General features: G+C 40.1%; 1 protein-coding gene across 1 annotated transcript; it reads left to right on the forward strand.

Annotated features, from left to right (window-relative positions):
• Positions 1-2,515: 2,515 nt before the first annotated feature.
• Positions 2,516-18,039, forward strand: LOC139463831 (uncharacterized). Its single transcript, XM_071245201.1, has 5 exons — positions 2,516-2,594; positions 5,305-6,608; positions 8,757-10,149; positions 11,980-12,103; positions 13,605-18,039. Exons 2-5 carry the CDS (start codon positions 5,330-5,332, stop codon positions 14,352-14,354), a joined length of 3,546 nt encoding a protein of 1,181 aa, XP_071101302.1. The 5' UTR covers positions 2,516-2,594; positions 5,305-5,329; the 3' UTR covers positions 14,355-18,039.
• The last annotated feature ends 3,404 nt before the right edge of the window (positions 18,040-21,443 follow it).

Genomic DNA, 21,443 nt, shown 5'->3' on the forward strand with positions numbered 1-21,443 from the left:
ATTCCCCACATGAGTACAATGGCTAAAGCCTATTTCTGGTGCCCGCCCTCCCTTCATTACAATGTCATAATACAACGCTAGCTAAATACTATATACAACAACAATGCTCAAAATACACAGTAACCTAAGCTTCCAGATTAATAAAGTAATAATTGAATGAACTTACCCTATATGATACAGTGAAGAGAACGTGCTGAGAAATATGTGTTGATTAACCAGTAGAAGTTGTGATCAGGGTATCCACATGATTGCAGAGAACATGCAAAAAGCTAGATAACAAAGAGCACCTAATCACAGGTCAAGCCTGTGACCGACCCAGTGACAATAGCCATGAACCTAAGAACGAAATGGTTGAACCTCCCAAGCTATATACAGAACTAGCTTACCTGTGAATTAGAAGATTTGTGCAAGTGCTGAAGTTAACGCAAGTATTTAAGACAATAAATGTTAAATATTTAGGTTAGCTTATTAATTTAATTCATGTTTGGTTATTAAAATGATACTTTAAATTCTAACAATATTCTATTTACAAGCATACTGCTATACTGAGACAGTACATTACGTAATATTATTTTTTAAAATTGCGTATATATGTGAAGGTCAAAAGTCGTATCTAGATCAAGAATTAGATAAACTCACTTGACTTACAGTCAGTTGAGCTAAAAGTTTCATTTATACCAGAGAACCAAATGTTTCCATCAACGCTGATGTCGCACAAAAGGGGCAAGGGTGTGCATAATAAAGTAGTCATTTTATTTAACTGGATTCATTGTTTTTGGTGTGTCTTTTAATTGGTTGGTTTGTTGTTTAACGCCGCACTCAGCAATGTTCCAGCTATATGACGACGGTCTGTAAATAATCAAGTCTGGACCAGACAATCCAGTGATTAATATCATAAGGATCGATCCACGCAATTGGGATCGATGATATGCTTCAAACCGGCAGCGAGCCTGACCACCCGATCCCGTTAGTCGTCTCTTACGACAAGCAGAGTCGCCTTTTACGGCAAGCATGGGTTGCTGAAGACCTATTCTACCCCGGATCTTCCCGGGTCTGTCTTTTATTTACTCAGAACATGAGTGAGTATGGTTTTACGCCACTTTTAGCCATATCACGACGGGGGACACCAGAAATGGGCTTCACACATGTGGGGAATCGAACCTGGGCCTTCGGCGTGACGAGCAAACGCTGTAACCACCAGGCTATCCCACCGCTCCTATTTTGATGTAAATGCTGACAAAGAATAATTTCATTAATTAGAATACACCTTACATTTATTACTGTCCAGCAATATATGCTCTTATGTTTGCTGATGACGGGTCATCTATTGCTGATACACCTTTAAATTTACAAAAGAAGATCAATGCGTTGGAACATTTTTGCAATACCACAGGCATGAAGGTAAACTTAAGGAAAAACTAAAGTTATGGTATTCGGAAATGGCGGAACCCTTAGACATTATGAAAAATAGAAATTTAATAGTGTATATATATCGTTTTATAGATATTTGGGTATTGTGTTCAAGCTCACACTTGTTTGGACTAAGGCACGAAATACTCTTGCTGCGCAACAAGGCCATTATGACATTATATAGATATCAAAAGAAAGCTGGTAATATACCCTGTCAAGATTTATATAAGATATTGGATGCTATAATTGTGCCTATTGTCTATTACGGTGCAGAAGTATGGGGCATCACATAGTGTAAAATTATTGAAGATGTATAGAACAAAATGTGTAAACGGTTTCTAAATACAGGTAAAACAACAAACAATGGTGTGGTTTTAGAAGAGTGCGGCAGAGCCCCTCTCCAACTTGTGTATACCACAAGGGCCATCAAGTATTGATGCAGACTGCCTCGCCAATGCTATTTAAAGCTCAAATCACTGGACCATTTTGGTCGCACCACATGGGCTACTCACATTAAGAATATTTTGTTAAAATTAGGATTTCGATATGTATGGTTCACACAAGATGTTGGCTATGTGAAGATATTTATTCATCTTTTTAAACATGATTATTTGTCGCAAGCTCCGACGTTCATACAGTTTGGCCCTCACTCTATGAACGTTCATACTCCAATGAACTCACACAAAGTGAAGGTCAACTCTTAAATGTATCTTGATCTAAATTATATTATTTAAAAATCAATAAAAAATGGGTGATCTTTACGAATTATTGCCAAATAATATAATTGCCGCTTATTGCAATATATTCTTTCTTTTGGGGTAAAAGACTGCAGTCACTTCTGGAGTATAACTTTATAACTTTGGAGTCCATATACCATCTATAGACTCCCTGACCTATATGTCAATTCTTTCAGCAGTGAGTCCTGCAGTGCACCTGCCGCCAGTCTATGTAACTTAACTCTCCCCTGGGTTCACGCTTACTGGCACCTCTGTGTGGCTCCCGGCACACGGCACATAGGAGCCTTCCCCCACGCCACCCGTGTCCTGTTCCTTACCGCCAGATTGCGGTTAGTGCCGTTTTGACGCTGTACCGATATCGCTTTTCGCGGCTTTCAAAGGGAGATAATAAAACACGCCGAAAGAAGTTGGATGTGCACCGGCTCGATATTTTCATCCTTTTGCGAGGTAATGCATTAATGACAAGTTGGCTCGTCTTCAGCTTCGAAGTGCTATTGTAAAACAACTGTTGTACATTAGATTTATATCGAGACCAACTCAATAAATGGTGCTTTCTAAGACAGAAGAAAGATAACTGTCGGCCATATTTGTTTGCTCGTGCTGCTAATAAAGCGGCGCGCGACAGCGTTGCTATTGGAAGAATGGGGGGATAAATAACCAAAATACAGAGATAATGACACCGAATGCATTTTTATGGTTTTACAAGACTATGCCCTCGAATTGAATATCAAAGAAAAGAAGTTTATCAGGCTAACACAAACAGCTGATAAAGGAAGGAGCTCTCGCACATGCAAATCCTTACCACAATGGCGGAAGTTATGTTTTTCTCATCTTCCGAGGCAAGAGATTTTGTTTGTTGTTAACGCCGTACTCGGCAATATTACAGCTATATCTGTAAATAATCGAGTCCAATCCAGACAATTCAGTGATTGACATCATGAGCATCGATCGACACAATTGGGATCGATGACATGCATCAACCAAGTCAGTGAGCCTGACCTCCTGATCCCGTATGTTATTACGTCGAATACGGTAATCATGTTAATACTGATGCATTTGTTATGACCGCATAATGTGAACACATTGAAATATGGGACATAATAACATCCGCAGCGAAATACACAACCACCTGCAGATCAGCAATACAATTGCAGGGATAATTCCAGCAATGAGAAGAAAATGGTGGACAACAGTTTCAACACATGTTAATATTTTTATTTTCAAATTTTCTGTCTCTTTGCAATTATTTACATTTTAATGTTATTTATTTAGCGTCAAGAAAGTCCAATTATCGATATGTAGTATTTGTTGTCAATCTGAGCATAATGGCCAGTCAGGGTTTGTGTTTCCACTGATGACAAGCATGTCATTGTAGTTTGGCAAGGCAACTGCCTCCGAGCAATCCCCAAAACTGTATCTAGTTTTAAGGTATGGAATAAAGAAAACATGTTTCGATTTCTTTCATGTCATAATAAGCAATTATCTCAGAATAAACATGCTCAGGGACCTATGGTGAAATTTTATTGGAATTAAATGCATCTCGCAATCACCACTAGTTTTACACAGTGTACAGGAATATAGCAATGAACATGATGAATGTTTATGACATTGATCAAACGTGACATTACCGTGAAGAAAAATATATAATACAATCGTTGTCAAAGTTTCTTAGGTATGTTCAATATTCTATATTTTTGACTGCTTAGAAATCTTGCCTGCTCTCCAGCTTTTCCCATGGCCGCCATTTTCTCACACTTTTCTGAAGTAGTGCTAAGTCACCATTTGAAGCGCCTTTTCACAGAAAAGAGCTCTGTGTTTCTGTTGCTGATGCTTCCACTATAAGAGGTTCGCGTATCCATTTCAAATGGCTTTGTTTGCATGGAATATGGCTTTGTGATCTATTTTATATCTTATTTCTCAAGGAAGGCAAAGAGGTTTGAATGTGGTCATAGAAAGCCTTATTAAGAAAGCTATTTGTCGGCATTACTCTCATCATTTTTGTTAACTACACTACAGTCAGAAAAAATGTTTTGCATTTAAAACAAATTATTCTATTGAGAACATTTATGATGCTCAGAGTTGAAACTTTGTGTTAAGTATATATAACGGTTGTGTATTGCTACCTTGTTTTACAATAGTACAATTGTTCTTGCAGATTAAGAAACATGGAGATTTAGACCTAGTTAGTTGTTCATATTTGTTAAAACGTTTGTATTTTTACAGAAAATATTGGAATAGCATTGCTGACAGCAACTTCATTCAAGTGTTTTTCTTTGTTGACATTTTAAACTTTTGACTACATATATACTGGTGTGCCGGAGGCTGAATTATGTTTCCCCCGTCAAAGGCTTATTATTCTCCTGAGCTAAAAGAGTTGGGGTAGACACATGTAGTTAGGATTTCTCTCCGTCCTTCTGAGGACATGTTTTTGTGCTACCTATAATTTGAAACTACTGCATTGATTCTTTTCCAACTTGAACATTTTCTATACCAATAGTTTGTTGGTTGGTTGGTTGTTTTACGCCGCACTCAGCAATATTTCAGCTATATGACGGTGGTCTGTAGATAATCAAGTCTGGACCAGACAATCCAGTGATTGATATCATGAGCATCAATCCACACATTTGGAATCGATGACATGCATCAACCAAGTCAGTGAGTCTGACCTCCTGATCCCTTTCGTTGCCTCTTATGACAAGCATAGTCGCCTTTTACGACAAGCATAGGTTGCTGAAGAGCTATTCCACCCCGGATCTTCACGGGTCTCTATACCAATAGAAGAGATGCAGTGCAAAGTTGGATTTTAATTTTTTGATTTTTCCGAAATATTACAGCTTTTTTTCACTTAAATTATTTTTACGTAAACATTTGTAGGAGCTGTTACATGAAAACTACTGCCTGGATTCTTTACTCATGTAGGTAACAGTTTCATACTAATAGAAGAGGTGTAGTGCAAAGTTTGATTTTGATATGTGGACTTTCTGAAAAAATGTGTTTTTCATTCTTTGAACCGAGAAATTTGTTGGGAGTCGAGGTCGGGGGTATCAGTGAGTCTTGTTCACTTATGTCTCTTTTATATTGCAAAACCCAAATCACCACCCCACCCCTAAATATCAATGGTCAGCCACTTATAATAAGTGATCTTCTGTTCTTTCAGGTTCTGGCGAGCTCCAAGATCAGACATGTTTTCTAGGTTTGGGAGCGGGGAGCCGGTCAAGAAGAGCGCCAATATTTGGGATGATGGTGATGACACACCATCACAGTTCTCCAGAACAGGCATGTATTCTAGGCCGAAGTTTCAGTATGGCAGCAGCGGGAGAGGGCAGTTAGACAAGACGAGCCAACAGACAGGAGGCAATCTGTGGGATGATGCTGATGAGAATCCATCACAGCTCTCACGTGGCAGCAGGACAGTTTCTGACAAGACAGGCAGATTCAGTGGATATTCTAAGTTTAGTTTCCAGGAGTCTCAAACTGCCCCTACTTCAGACACTTGGGGTGGTTTGAGGTCTTCCTTCAGAAATGAGTCATTGGACAAAGGTCCAGGTAAAGATTACTTCGGTGCCCAAAGCAGAAATCTAGGCATGGAAACTGAGAGCAGTGGAAGAGGCAGAGGTTGGACCACTGGCCAAAGGATGGAGACAGACAGATTGCCCCATGCAGGCATTGACACCGGCAGCAACAGATTTGGCATGGAATCGAGAGGTTTGGAGTCGGATAGAAGATTCCTCGGAAGTAGTAACACATCATATCCAATGGAAACCGAAAGTATGAGATTTGATGAAGGTGGCAGAAACTGGACAAATTTTGCAAATCCTACAAATTTAAGGAAGGAACCCGAAAGTCACATGTTCAGTGACAGACACAGAGGCTCATCCTCACAGCCCAGAAATGAAACCAGAAACCAATGGTCCCATGAAAGTCCTCGAAGTCATTCTGCAGGTGCCCGTTGGGAAAGAGAAAGCTACAGATTGAGTGAAACACCTAGAGGTCCATCTGCTGGACAAGAAAGAGCTCGGGGAAGGGACAACTCTGTGCTGGATACAGGGGTAATGCAAGAGTTGAAAATGAGGATGGCTGCCGAAAGGCAGCAAAGCAGAGCCAATCCTGTCGACATGAACAAGGTCATGAAAGTTATGAACATTGTGGACCAGCTTTCTGATGAGCCCAGGCAAAATGTTTCTCCGAGGGGAAATCCAAGGACTAGAGATTTTTATGGAAAAGTAGAAACTGCACACCCTCACGAATCAAGGGGTTTGAAAAGAGATGGCAGCATGCATAGCATCAAAGACAGAGAGGATAGAAGCTTTAAGAGAGGGAGGAGGGAAGACTTTGGAGACCAAGAAAGACCCAGAAGCTATCAACGGACTGAAACATTTAGAGACCAACAGAAGTCCAGTATTCACACAAGAGAAAAACCAGTTTCATTACTGGACTTGAAGTTTGATTTTCCAAAACAGGGTAAGTTACTTCTTACAAGTGGTACAACTGGTTATTATGACCCAACACCCTTCCAAGTACGATAAGTCGGTGCTGTTCATACCAGAGTTCAAAATTAAGCATGAAAGTCAGTGGGTGTTGGTCATGACCCTAATGTTGAAAGTTTAGGGTTTTGGGGTTCCCTTGAGTCAAATACCGCAGAGGACCTCCAGGACACCAGGGCCCCCTTTTATTTTGAACACTGCAAACTAAGCTACCACCTGATTCCCATTATGCTAGAGTATGTATCATTTTATTGCCATGTTAGTTTCAATTATGACACAGAGTCAGGTATTTATCTAGACCTGCTCAGTGGTCGATATTCAGCACCATATCTGAAGCAAATGACAATGAAAAGTCCCTGTTGGAATTTTAAAATTCCCAGTTCACCAGCATTTACGCAAATAAGAATGTTAAGAATAATCAGTTTTGAACAATATCACGATTTGCCTGCCAATGGTAGTTAAATAGATTTGAATCTTCATTTTCCCGAGGGGGCGGTCAGGTAGCCTAGTGGTTAAAGCGTTCGCTCGTCATACCGAAGACCCAGGTTCGATTCCCGACATGGGTACAATGTGTGAAGCCTATTTCTGGTGTCCCCCGCCGTGATATTGCTGGAATATTGCTAAAAGCGGCGTAAAACCATACTCACTCTCTCACTCATTTTCCCGAGGCAAGGGAGTTCACTGACCAGTTTCCACCTTTGCCAAACTATGCTGGAATTCGGGAGTTATATTTTTGCTTGACTAATGAGTCCATGCATAGTCCAATCAAATTCGCGTAACAAAATTAGAAATGAGGTTCATTACCATGGATTTCAACATGCAGATTTTCATTGACTGCATGATTTGCAAAGCATGTGTACCGTCACCTGGGCGTAGACCGATATTTCTCAATTTTGTTTCATGTTTTTAATGATGGTGCTCAAGTGATTTGATGCACTACGCGAGGTAAGACCCATTTTATTACAGTATACATTTTGATTATCAATCAGATCATTTTGACTGGGTGCCCCACCATTTTGTTTGAAGCAAGTGATTTGAGAAGTGGAATTTGATTGGTCAAAAGGAGGGACGGAAGGGGCATAACTTGTAATAGCCACTGGTGGAGCTACGAGGTAGAAATGAAATTTCAGCCTAGTTCGACAAGGGTGAAAACTGGAATCCTTGCCTTGGGAGATGGGAATCCTAAACAAATCTCGTCAGCTGAATATTGCCAAGTGTGGCGTTAAACAACAAACAAACACAAGAGCCTACTGTATGTTCGAGTATTTTTAAGGTAAAGTTAACTTTTGTAATCTCTCTCCATAATTTTCATTTTTCCAAAAGCTACAAGGCGCGAACAAAGCTCTTCACATCATTTTCAGTAGATTTTAGTGTTAATTAATATATGTGGACTCCCATCAGCTGAGCTTACTTGACTGAACAGCAGAAAGAGTGTTGGGCACGCTTGAGTTGAAACCCATGGTCGTGTGTTTGGATCCCGGTTCTCCATGATTATGTTTCTAGGTTTAAAGTGGTAAGTGTCTAACACATGCCTCACTTCCTGCTTTCATCCCTCATCAATTTGACACACTGGAGTTCTGTTCCAAGCAGCATTAAACCCAAACTCACTCACTCGCTGACTTGGTTGATGCATGTCATCAATCCCAATTGCATAGATCGATGCTCGTGTCAGTCACTGGATTGTCTGGTCCAGACTCAATTATTTACAGACCGCCGTCATATAGCTGGAATACTGCTGAGTGCTGCGTTAAACAACAAACACTCACTCACTCATTCATGAAGATTCGGGGTGGAATAGCCCTTCAGCAACCTATGCTTGCCGTAAAAGGCGACTATGCGTGTCGTAAGAGGCAACATACAGGATCAGGAGGTCAGGCTCGCTGACTTGGTTGATGCATGTCATCGATCCCCATGATCATGATGATGTCAATCCCTTGATTGTCTAGTCCAGACTCGATTATTTTACAGCCCGCCATCATATAGCTGGAATATTGCCATGATTACTGAGTGCGGAGTTTCACAACAAACAAACACACCACAACACAACATAACACAACACACTGTTAAAACCCTTTCACCTTGTGTCCACCTTACCTTTGAATGAACACTGATGCTTGCATTACAGGTGTGCAGGAAACAATGGGTTTGAAGCTGAGAAGACTGGTTGCCAATATCAAGAGCTTCAAGGCTTCCGGTGACCACGTAAATGACATTCACACCCTCGACATTTCTCTGGCTAAGTGTAAAATAAGGTCTGATTACAAGCAGGAAGTGCTGGGGAAAGTTGGAAAAAAACTCACATTTACTGGATGTTTGATGGTTAATGGTATCTTCCTTGCCAGGTGTCTGGGTACAGGTAAGAAGGAGGTGAAACATGCATGCTACGAGGAAGCTATTAAAATCCTGATGACTAAACCTGTGGAAGAAATTATGGAAATGAAGGACGAAGGTAGCGATAACATGATGAAGAAATTGCTTGCTGTTGAAGAGAAGAAAAAGGCTACGAAAGAAGTGGTTCCTGGAGCACCAAATCTTGAGCTGTGTGAAAAATTGGAAAAGTTGATCAAATATCTTAATGGTTTCAAGAAGAGAGCTGATACACCAATAATTGAGTTGAACAATGCTAATGTAGCTGCAAGCAATGTCTTCCATCGGGAATACAGGGAAGACTCAATGGAGCTTGTCAAGAGTACCTCTCTTGGTAAAGGACATCTTACACTTGACGGGCATCTGATTGCTACTGCTGTTGGGAAGGTATCCAAACGAGTGAAGTACAGGACATATGCAAAAGGAATCGATTTTCTCAAGAACAGTCCTATGTCTGTTGTTCTGGAGGGAGTCCCTGCAGACGACAACTACTCTAACCTATCTGCCCATGATGTTCTGTCATCCAGACATGTGGGTCTTCCAGACGAGGAGACGCAGCAGAAGCTGGGCAAACTGATTGGTCAGGTGAAGAGGATGGCCAACTCCAATCAGGCTGCAAACAACATACTCCAGATTGCTTCAAAAAATACCAATCTCCTCCTGACTTGTCTTTCAAAGAGAGGAGCAAAAGGTGGCGAGTTATTTACCGAATGTGATCTTTACGTCGACTGCATCTATATCTGCACAGGGGAAGGCTACAAATATACCGATGCAGTAAAGCAGACCTACGAGGAAGCAATAAGGGTGCTTTCCAACAGTTCTCCAGACGTCATCTTCAACGACTTCAAGCGCATAACAACTCAAGATGTGCACAATGTCACGGAAGTTTGTGAGGTTTGGGAAGGGAAGAAGATGAAGACATTCTTCTGGTCAAATTATCATAAGATCCAAACCTTCAAGAAAAGAATACTCTTCAAGCAAAATCCTGACTACACAGAATTTCCAAGGGATTGGGAACGAATGATTATCATGGAACAAGAAAAGTTTTCGTCAGATCGGGTGAACAAGGCCTACGAAATACTTCTTAACTCTGCAACCAGAAACTTTGTGACTCTGCATGGGAAGGGCTCAACCGAAGGAAATGTTCTCAAGTAAGTATTTGTTTGTTGTTTAATGCTGCACTCAACAATATTCCGGCTTTATGACGGGGGTCTGTAAATAACCTGGATCAGACAGTAAATAGTCTGGACCAGACAATCCAGTGATTGAAATCATGAGCATCGATCCTAGCAATTGTATAACCATTGTAATACAGCAGAACCCTGTTAATCTAGATTCCACTAATCCCGAAACTGAACCTCACGGATTATCGTGTTTAGGATATATAAATTTATACTACTCTAAAGAAGCTAAAGAACGCCCGATTCTTTCATATTACCATGGTTAATCTGTGAAAGAATCAGGTGTTCCTTCACTCTCTTTTTTATCCCCCCGACATATAATGTCTGTCTGTCCGTCTGTAATCATTGTTTGTCCAGAGCATATTTCCTAAACCGTACAACCTAGCTTCACAAAGCTTGGTACACTTACCAATCAGGCTCAGTAGAAGTGCCTTTTGCTATTTAGAGATTTTTAGAATTTTATATTTTTGTCGTTTCCATGGAAATATTTTGAACTTAGGAAATTTGAGGGTACTGCTTTTGTCCAGAGCATATTTTCTAAACCGTACAACCTAGCTTCGCAAAACTTGGTACACTTAACATACAGGCTCAGTAGAAGTGCCTTTTGCTATTTAGAGATTTTTAGAATATTATATTTTTGTCGTTTCCATGGAAATATGATGAAATTTTTGGGTAGTGCTCTTGTCCGGACCGTATCTCCCGAACCATACAACTTAGCTGCTCAAAAGTTTTTATGGTTGGACCAGTCATCTTAGGCATGGCAATTTGCTGTGAAGATAATTGTTCACGTTTGAAACCTGTGATTGCGGGTTCAAATCCCGGTTTACCCCGATTATGTTTCTAGGTTGTAGAAGGGGGTAGGAGGAGCCTGTGATTTGTTTTTGATTTTTTATTAAGACAAGTATTTGAAAGTATTATTCTGAAAAATATTTAAAAAAAGACATTTTTTGCCATTTTATTCTGGAAAAAATTATTGTTTCTCAAAACGGACCAATCAATGCGTCGCTTACCAGATCACGAAAATGACAGTCAGAATGTGATTTCTAATCATGCAATCTCGAAAACGTAAACATGGGGACCTGTAATGGAATGTCCTCAGATCTTTGTTTAGCGGCAGCGAGAACTTAGATCTGATTTAAATGCGATTGCTGGGCACAAGGCTTAACTTTGTGTGAATGTCATGATCATAAGAAGATCTAAGTTCATGGCATCACTATTTGCACTCAACACAGTTCTTTAACTTTGTTGTAAAAACACTTGTTTTTCCTTCTTCCCAGAATGCTTTTGCGCCAGTCTTTCTTTAGCTCACCAAAATAAGATTGAAGTGTCATTAAATCAGTCAGTTGAGCTACAGCACATTGTGTGTCTTATTTCTTTATACATGTATGTTTATCCAAAAACATGGACTCTGGACCAAGCTTATAATTGTTTTCATTATACACACGCAAGACAATTATTATGAAGATGAACATGATGAAACACCATTTGGACAAAGACCTATTTAGATAGACCCATCAGATTAACAAGCCCGTGAAAACAGGGTTAGCACTGGTCTTCAGCGAACCACGCTTGTTGTAAGAGGCGATGCTTGTCGTAGATCGATGCTTATGTCAATCACTGGTTTGTCGAGATTCGATTTTCAGACTGCTGTCACATTGCTTAACTATTTGCTGAGTGTGGTGTAAAACAACGAACATCAGGTCATCAGATCAGATATTTTGATTTACCAATATTTAGCTTTTATATTGTGGACTCTTCTTTTTACCTCTGTCGCTCTCTATCTGCTGAAATGTTGTTTAGGTGTGAACTGTTCCTACAAGGTGAGAAGCTGGCTGAGGCCAATGGCAAGAACAACGTTGAAGCTTCTGCAAAAGCAGCGGCTAAAATCCTCTTCAAATTCTACGAGCAACAACCTACCATCAAGGTAAACAGAGTTAACAGATTTACACGTTGCTTTTCACCCTCATTATGAAATAATATAAGGTAGCTACGTGATAAATTGCAAAAAACAGTGTGTGTGTGGTTTATTTCACGATAAAACATTGTTCTATCATGATGTCATTTCTGGAGATTCAAACATGTGCTCGCAAGTTGATAATGTCAAAATTGGAAGACGTTATTTTTGAGAGGGAAGTGTCTCGTGAGTTGTTCCCCATAGATGTGGCTAGACAGCACAGATGAACGCAATGGCCGAACAATCACACCCAAAAGTGGGAGAGATATGACAATCAGATTTGAGAGAAAAGGTACAGATAATCGATGTGAAGCTTTTAAGAATGTGAGGGAAAGACCAAATTTACCCCCCTCTTCCCCCCCCCCTGTTCATTAATTGGACTTGTCAAACATTGCCATGGACAGATTCTGTTCAGGGAGTCATCATTATTTAAAAACGGGTTAATATGTTTAAAGCGTGTACTTTTTACTGACATCCTTACAGAGGCTGTACTAATGCTGATATCGTGTAAGAATTAAATAAAACACTGTGGGGAGAATAAACCATGAGGCGCAAGTATTCTCAGTGCAGTATTTTACTGTACGATAAACAACTCCCACTCGTTGTTTATTTCTTAATTAAGGAAATCAATGTGTTTCCTGTTCCATATCCTACATCTTTTTCCTCATTCGTCCTGTGTTGCATGATGGAATTTATCTCCATCCTGCATGTTATGCCGCCAGTGTATGTTTGTTGGGCTTCACTGTCGATTAAAGAACTTACCTACCTTCCAATAATGGCCTAAAATAGGAAACATTTATTCGGGAAAGGGGAAACTTCGTTCATTCGGATCACCTAGTAATATTTTTCTGAGTTGAAAATCAAGGCAAAAATGGAGAAATATATTTGTTGATTTTGTGTCCCCACTGTATTTTATTTTTTTAACTAATTACTTGAAATGTCTTTATATTGCTTTTTGATATGTTGATACAGACCTATTGTAGAAGCATTGAAATTGTTTCAATGAGTTTGCAATTACGGAAGATAATAATTCTAAATCTCTCAATAAAATATAACAAATTGAAATGAAATGTCCATCAGACATTGCGAAAAGTGATAGATTTGATACGTGAGTTATATGACTGGTAGGTTTGTAAAGTTCTATGTTATTTTGATGTGGCTGGGGACTGGCCGGCATGCAGTGTCTTAGGACTCATGAAGTCCTGCCTGGAGTTAAGCTAACACGCAGTGATAGGACTTGAATACTGTTATACCCAACCCACTCACTTGCTCAGTCTCAGTAACAATAATCTGTTTGAACCAGAGGTTAAAATGTTTACCTTCCTAAAACCAGAAGTGTTGACGATTTCTTTTTATTCCTCTCAATATGGCATGGCCTACTAGCAGAATGTACCTGAGTATTGATATCTGCTTTTATCTGGAATATCTCTTCTGCTTTTGGAAAGCGAACTAATGTTATCTCTGGTTGCAGCTGCTCGCAGATGGAGATGATTCCAAGTCCTGGCATACCTACGAGTCGATCAAAGAAAAGGCAGATCAGATGAAGGCTGAGAGTGAGGACTCAGAGACAGATGATTTCATCTACATCAACGACTTCCCCCCACTTCGAAAACAAAAAGTCCAGGAAGAAGCCATGGAAGTGGATCAGCAGGATGCAGACAAGGATGCAGACAACAATGCAGACAAGGAAGCAGACAAGGATGCCGACAAGGATGCCCCATCGTCCAGCCTTTCAGTCACTGAAGTAAAGCACCAAGACGCCATGGACGAGGGAGACTGTCTTGTAGGGGACAGTGATGCACCATCCTCAACACTACCAGTCAACAAGTGGGTGAAACAGGTGGTGGAGAAGATGATCGTGGAGTTTGCAGCCACAGAAAGTTTGGAGGAAGTCATCTTTGGTCCTGGGTTTCCTGTGGGAGATCAAAGGCAGATCAAGATTAGTGCTGCAAAGCATCGTGTTTACAGCTGCATCAGGGCGACTCCAGATAAAAGTACCTATGTGTGTCTCTTTCAGAAGCTTTCACCAGAGATGACACTGAGAACATTGAAATGGAAAGGCAAATGTGGGAAATATGCTATCATGCCCAAGGAAGAACTTCCAAAATTAGATGATCTAGAAAAGGACTCATTTGGAATACACACCAGTCTACAGCGAAGCCATTGGAAAGGTTATCAAGCATACAAACCGAAGAAGCCTCAAGAGGAAGAAGATGCATGAGAACTTCTGGGATTGCTTTGTGAGAACAGAAATGACAGACATGTCATAGAGCCTAGTCTCAAAGAAGAACTTTAGAATCACAGGATCTAACACTCCTACAGAAATAGGTCTTGTTTAAGGGAATGAAACTGATGTGAAAAAAAATGCCATCGCTGACAATTTATTTGTTTGTATGAGTGTGAATAATGCTGACAATGTCATCATTTAAGCCCAGAGATCAGAAATGGCCATCATGCTTCTTGAAATGCAGCAGAAAGACTGGACAATAACTTCATGTTGTCTCTTTGTGTGAACATTGTGAAGGGATATTCTGATTTGGAATATAGAGCAGGCACAGTGCTTGGTCCATTCTATTGCACTTGCTTTGTACCATTCATGTTCAAGAGTATTATCCCATATTTGCAGATTTAGACATATTGTGGTGTATATTGTTCGTCTGTAGAACTGACTTTACATTCAAGAAAGAAATAAGGAAGGCAATGTACAAACTTTTAGTTACGATGCAAAAGTCATAAGGCTGAGGTTGATTTTGTGTACCATTGTTTCCATTACCCTGTCTCCATCATGTCGTGATGGCTACTCTTGAATAAATCATAATTAAATAGCCCCATATGCTGCTGCTGCTGCTACACTTTATTTTCAAAATCATGCAGTGCTTGGACATCCATCAGGGATATATGAAGTATGACTCCTTGAAAGCCCTTGGCAATTATTAGAGACATGGATTAGTTACGTCAAGGGTTAAGGTCACAGCTTGAAAGGGAGTTTGTTTTCTGCCTACCTTGAGAAGGGTCCACTGCAGGTCATGATAAAAGTTGCTACGTTATCCTCAGGGTGGGATCAAGTTTGGGAAGATTGTGAGTCACCTATATATAAGGTCAAGGTTACAGTGAAGGCCATTAGTAAAGAATATTTGCCATTTTCACCCAAATGCTGTTTCTGCAGATAAGTTACTTATACAGCGATTGTGATTTGATTAATAATGTTTGGCAAGTGATGACAACAATAGTAGGTCACTGTGACCTACTTTCATTAAGTATCATGTGTAAAATTTGTTGCTACATTAAGTTCACTTAGGGTCATCACATTTGGTTTATGTGCTGGGGAGGGCTATATTACACATGAAAACACTTGCCAAGCATGCAAAGTGAGAAGACATATTCTATTATCCAAGAGATTGAAATTATACCCTGGCTTGAACCTTCTTGTACATACTGGCCAATAAATGTATTTTGCAATTTTTTTTCAAACGGTTTTACATGTCACATTTGTATATACATGATATATATATTTCATTTTGTATTGATAACCTATAGATATGTTTCATGCAACATTTCGATCTCATTTACAAGATACCTTTGACTCAGATGCGATATGTCTTTGCATGATGATCTATGAACACCCAATAGAAGGTCGCGTCAAGTGAACCCTGAAAGTGGTTGGTTGGTTGGTTTGTTGTTTAACGCACTCAGCAATGTTCCAGCTATATGGCTGCGGTCTGTAAATAATCTGCATCAACCAATTCAGAGAGCCTGACCATCTGATCCCGTTAGCCGCCTCTTATGACAAGCATGAACCCTGAAGTAACCCTTGACCTCCCAATCGAAATGAAGTTTCTTCAGCCATTCGGATGTCAGCTTTCTGAAATGATTTGGCTTCATTTCTTCACCACCTTGGCTGACTTGAGGCTGATTGGCCAATTAGAAAGTTCTACCTGTAAAGATCCGGTTTAGAATAGGTCTTAAGTAACCCTTGCTTGTGGTAAGAGGCAACTATGCTTGTCCTAATGAGTGTGAGCAGACAATCTGTGAGGCAATCCCCGTAACAGATAGGGTACTTTGTGTACTTTTCATGAGGGGGATTTCCTCACTGATTACAGGGTGATCGGGTAGCTTAGTGGTTAAAGCGTTCGCTCGTCATGCCGAAGACTAGGGTTCGATTCCCGACATGGGTCCAATGTGTGAAGCCCATTTCTGGTGTCCCCCGCCTTGATATTGCTGGAATATTGCTAAAAGCGGCATAAAGCCCAAACTCACTTCTCACTGATATATCAATCAAGACAGTTCAATAATTATATCCCAACTGCAGTCTCCGTTACCCAAGTGTTTAGAATAAATCATGTTTGCATGTTAAATATAAAATGTACTTGCACTTACACTTGAATGAATGAAGCAATTACATTATCATCCAAAACGGGCTTCCCAGGAACCTATGATTGTGGGTTCGAATCCTGGTCCGCCCCGATTATGTTTCTAGGTTTGTCAGCACCATACCCGTGAATGTCTGAGACATGCATCACTTCAGGCTTTCCTCCCACATTAAGCTGACGCGCCACGATATACATGTAACTGGAATACTGTTAAAAGCAGTGTTTAATCCCAACTCACACACTCACGCAATCACTCACTCCAAAACAGGCTTCAACAGGAGATTGGGCGGTTACTATGACATCACAATCAAATGACATTGCTTATCTGTTCCTAATGGATACTAGTCAATATTGCTGCTGTGACTTTAAATATTAACTCACTCACACTCACCTAATGGATACAATTAGCTGTACTCCCTACTATCAAAACGGGCAGTCAGGTAGCTTAGTGGTTAAAGTATTTGGTCGTCATGCCGAAGACCTGGGTTCTATTCACCAAATGGGTATAACGTGTGAAGCCCATTTCTGGTGTCCCAAGCCGTGATATTGCTGGAATATTGCTAAAAGTGGCGTAAAACCATACTCACTCACTTTACAGAAAATGTGATGTTATGTATGTTTCTTTTGCTCATCAGTATATATATATATATATATATGTGTGTATATATATTTAAGTATTATTTTTAATCATACCGTGTTAATTTCCAACGAATTACAAATTGCCAAGGAAACCGAAGTCAATAATCTAATGACGTTTTAAAACTATTACATTGTGACATTGCTGGAATATTGCTAAAAGTGGCATAAAACCATACTCACCCACTACAATCAGAACACTTGTTGTTGCTGTTTGCAAACTGAAAGAGTGTTTGTAAGATATATAGAATCTTGCACTCGTTTCTTTTGACATTTATTTTTGTCAACACTCCTTGATGAAAGTTTATATCTTTTCCACAAGCCTCTGAGATTTAAACTCTCATCGACTCATGTTGATATATTTGATATCAAAAGATACCTGTGTGAGATTCTCTCTGTCCCTTTCCTGAGTTTATTGCTGTACAGCTTTGGGAATAATATTCCTGAAAATATGAAGAGCCCACCGAATGTTGGTCAAGGTGATTGTTGTCCTTTGGGCACTACAAAAACCTGTAATTATGGGTTTTGAATCCCAGTTAGCCCTGACTATGTTTCAGGGTTGTGCTCATGCGATTCAACAAAGTGTTGAACGTCTGAGACGTCAGACATCACTTTTGGATTTTCCCCGACATAAGCTGACACACAGTGATATACTAGTAACTGGAACACTGTTAAAAGCGATGTAACACTCACTCATTCACTCAAGGTGATTGTTTAAGCATCATCCTGATTTTGTAGCTCATAATTATTTCTGTTTAGAATGTGATCTTTCCCAATTGGGATTCTGGGTTGGAATGGGTCCCTGTGGATTTTGAACTTTTACATTTTGTTGAAAAAAACTATCCTTTGTAGTTCATAATTTGTTTAATTTAATTATGCTAATCTTGCATTTCCAAACATTGAAAAGATTACTTAGGAAATAAACTTTGGATGAAGCCATGTATTTTTATGTACTTTGTACTAAGATTAATATCCAATAATTAAGCAAGCATTTTAGTCTAAATATGAAAGCTGTACTACATACTGTACTGTATAATGTTACATATGACAAGATTGAAAAATGTCAATGATCAAGGAAGAAGTAATGAATGTTGAATGTTTTGATACAGATTAAAAAAGTTACTTAATTTAAATTTATTTCACATTAGCAATACTGCAGTTATTTGCAGCGAGATACAAATACATCCATCCTCTGGCAGTTTGATTTGAATGTCCTCTCTGGAACTGAGGATTGGATATTGCCAGGGTTGCTGAGACCCTTGGCCCTGTGCTACAAAGGGGTCCTAGCACTACGACTGTCGTTACAGTTGAGGAGTTGCGTTGTCTTGTGTGGAACGAGGCCCTGGTTTATCTCAGAGATATGGTAGCTCGAGTGTGTTGTATTTCTCTCTCAGGACATGCCAGTCTTTCAGATACCAATGATGCAGACAGTTACCAATGGTATTGTTTTAACAATATACGTAGCCCAGGAATGTGCACCGAGATGAAACACTCCTTTGGTCTTGTTGGTGCTTGGGTAGCATGTTATCACAAGGCAATTTCCTTGGGACATGGCAGCCCTGTGGCAACTACCTTGGTTTGGTTCATATCACACACAACCTTCTTGCAGTTTGGACCTTGCAACCACTACCGCCTCAGTTGGATAGGGCGTCTGACCGCAAAGTCGAAGTTGGGTCGATCGATCCAGGCCGCGTCATACCAAAAGACGTTAAAAGATGGTACATGTTATTTTCATGTCAGGCGCTAAGCATTATGGGGATAAAACAAGGAATGGTCGGCTTGGATACGGAATACTGCGCCTGAGTGAGGTATCCATGGTAAACTGTGGAGTTTGTTGCACGATAGAACCAGCGTATAGTACAAGCGCACAGACACCACAGAGCATGTACTTCTCTATGTAAGTGCAATAATCTTGAACGCAACGATAAACCCCATCAAAGCTCACCTCACCATGCATCCAGCCGAAAAAAGGACTGACATAATTTGTGTTGAAACTATTTGGGACTATTTACACCTTTCTGGAGTTGACAACAACCTTATAACCTCTTGGGCTGTGTCAAGTATCGATGTTCATGGCTTAATTACAAATTTATTCAACTAGAAAAAATGTTAAGAACAAGCCCTTCGATATTTCCATATGTCTCAAACTATGGGGTGCATCATTTAGACACGTCAACACCGAAACCTGTGGAAATGCAGGTAAACACTTGTACCCTGTAACAGTTTTAAAACGTAATTAGATTATTGATTTCGGTTTCTTTCGCCACTTGTGATTCGTTGGAAATTAACACAGGATACGATTTAAAAACTACTATAATATAAAAATATATATATACTGACGAGCAAAAGAAACGTTAACATTTTCATTTTGAAGGCACATCATCATGTGTTAAGTTCAGACGGTTTACTGATAACTGATACAATGGCGACACCGATGGGGTTAAGTCATGGGTATTAGAGCAAGTAGTTAGTGCCCTCGTGCACAATAAAGTCACATTGAAGAACATCACGCAGGTGTGACAATAAAGGATCGACCATTTAACATGCTATAACTCGACGCCAAAATAAGAACTCAGACGTCTGAGGAGGGCTGTTTGATCCGGCGCCATTCTTCAACCATGCAGTACCTGAGGAAAACGAAGAGGAAGAGGCCATCTCTTGTGAGTGAAGGATATGGTCGTTCTCTGATCTGGCGATCCAGAAAGGCCCACAGACCCCCTTGAGGAGACATGTTGGGGAAATCGTGTCGCCCAGGACACGACGTTGACGTGTTTGGTGTGCAGAAACATGGTTGTAAACGTTGCCGTTTGCGGTCTGGCGTTGTCTTGTTTGACGGGGTTGGGTTCTGCTGCACAAACGGCAGCTCAACGGGAGGAAGTACCTGTTAATAAAGCGTTGGGGAATAAGATTGACATGAAAACAAGACTAGATCTGTTTGGACATCAGCACTGAACTACCCACCACACAGCTGGACCTCCAGAATACAACCACGTGCCTCCCGTGTGACTGGTGGGCGGTGTACTCGGACTCCCTCGTCAGTTCTGAATAGTTGGGTATCCATATGGCCGAAATAATGCCGATGAGACGTAAATTTTAACTCACTCACTCACTTAAGAGTTCGAGCCGATTCTCGTCAGAAAAGATAACTCTTTATCAGTTCCTGATCTGCCGCTGACGTACAGCGCATGCGCATCTAAATCACTGACGTCAGTTTTTGCGCCTTTGGGCTACGTTACGGAGAGGTCTAAATGCCCGAAAACCCTATCTTGATTCCACTCGCATTATAATGTTTAATATATTTCAAATTAGTTTTAAAATGTTCTCATCTCGTACCAACCGTGAATCGACATTAATAAAACATAACATCTATAAATTTGATCGCTGAAAATAGTATGAAGACAGAAGAACAAAACACAATTCCTAATCATACTTAAAGGTACATTGTCATGTTAGAAATTCCACAAAAAGCATAATTGGGGTATTTCGAAAAAAAACAAACCCAACATTTTCACCCATTAATATTTTAAAGATTTTTAACCAGCTGAGGGTCTTATTCAGCATCAAACACTACTATAATTTACAATCACATTTTAATTGTCACCCAAAAGAGTGCGTTGCAAACAAACCGTATAACAGGACAGAACTTTATTGAACTCAAGACTATGTACATACAATGTTGAGGTTAGCAGAGTAGCATATTTATGTTTGATGGCGACAATTTCACATTTGTTACACTTTTTTTACTGAAATTAGGACCGACTCCGTGGTCTCGTGGTAGAGCGTTCCCCCGGACAGCGGAAGGTCGGGAGTTCAATCCCCGGCCGCGTCATACCAAAAGACGTTAAAAGATGGTAGATTCTACTTGTTGTTACCCTGTCTGGCGCTCGGCATTAAGGGTCTTAAACAGGGACTGGTCGACTCGGAGTCTGTACACTGTGTCTAAGTGGGGTATTCATGTTAAACTACGGCATAGTATCTCAGCGAACTAGCACTATAAATCGGCATCAGTCCGGACTTGTACCAGCAGCAACACACACGTGCATGCACGTCGCTATGTAAGTTCAATAATCCTGGACGCGACATTAAACCCCATTTAACCTCATGAAATTATCAAGTTTCCTTAGAACACCTTTTCTGTGAAATTCAAGTAATAATGAGATGGATTTACATACCGAAATGTTTTGTAAGTATTCCTGATGTCGTCAATTAAAATAGTCACATAGAAAAAAATAATGTTATGCATCACCTAAGTCCTTGGTCATTACCACTGCATAATGTATAGAGAAATGTTCATCGATAAGTAT

Source organism: Haliotis cracherodii, unplaced genomic scaffold (assembly GCF_022045235.1).
Source record: "Haliotis cracherodii isolate W230 unplaced genomic scaffold, xgHalCrac1.p SCAF_16, whole genome shotgun sequence".
Lineage (NCBI taxonomy): Eukaryota > Metazoa > Mollusca > Gastropoda > Lepetellida > Haliotidae > Haliotis > Haliotis cracherodii.

Excerpts from the sequence above, each read along its gene's own strand:
- LOC139463831 (XM_071245201.1), top strand. The coding sequence starts at position 5,330 with ATGTTTTCTAGGTTTGGGAGCGGGGAGCCGGTCAAGAAGAGCGCCAAT. Across the intron at positions 6,609-8,756 it reads GTTTGATTTTCCAAAACAGG|GTGTGCAGGAAACAATGGGT; the intron begins GTAAGTTACTTC and ends CTTGCATTACAG. Across the intron at positions 12,104-13,604 it reads AGCAACAACCTACCATCAAG|CTGCTCGCAGATGGAGATGA; the intron begins GTAAACAGAGTT and ends CTCTGGTTGCAG.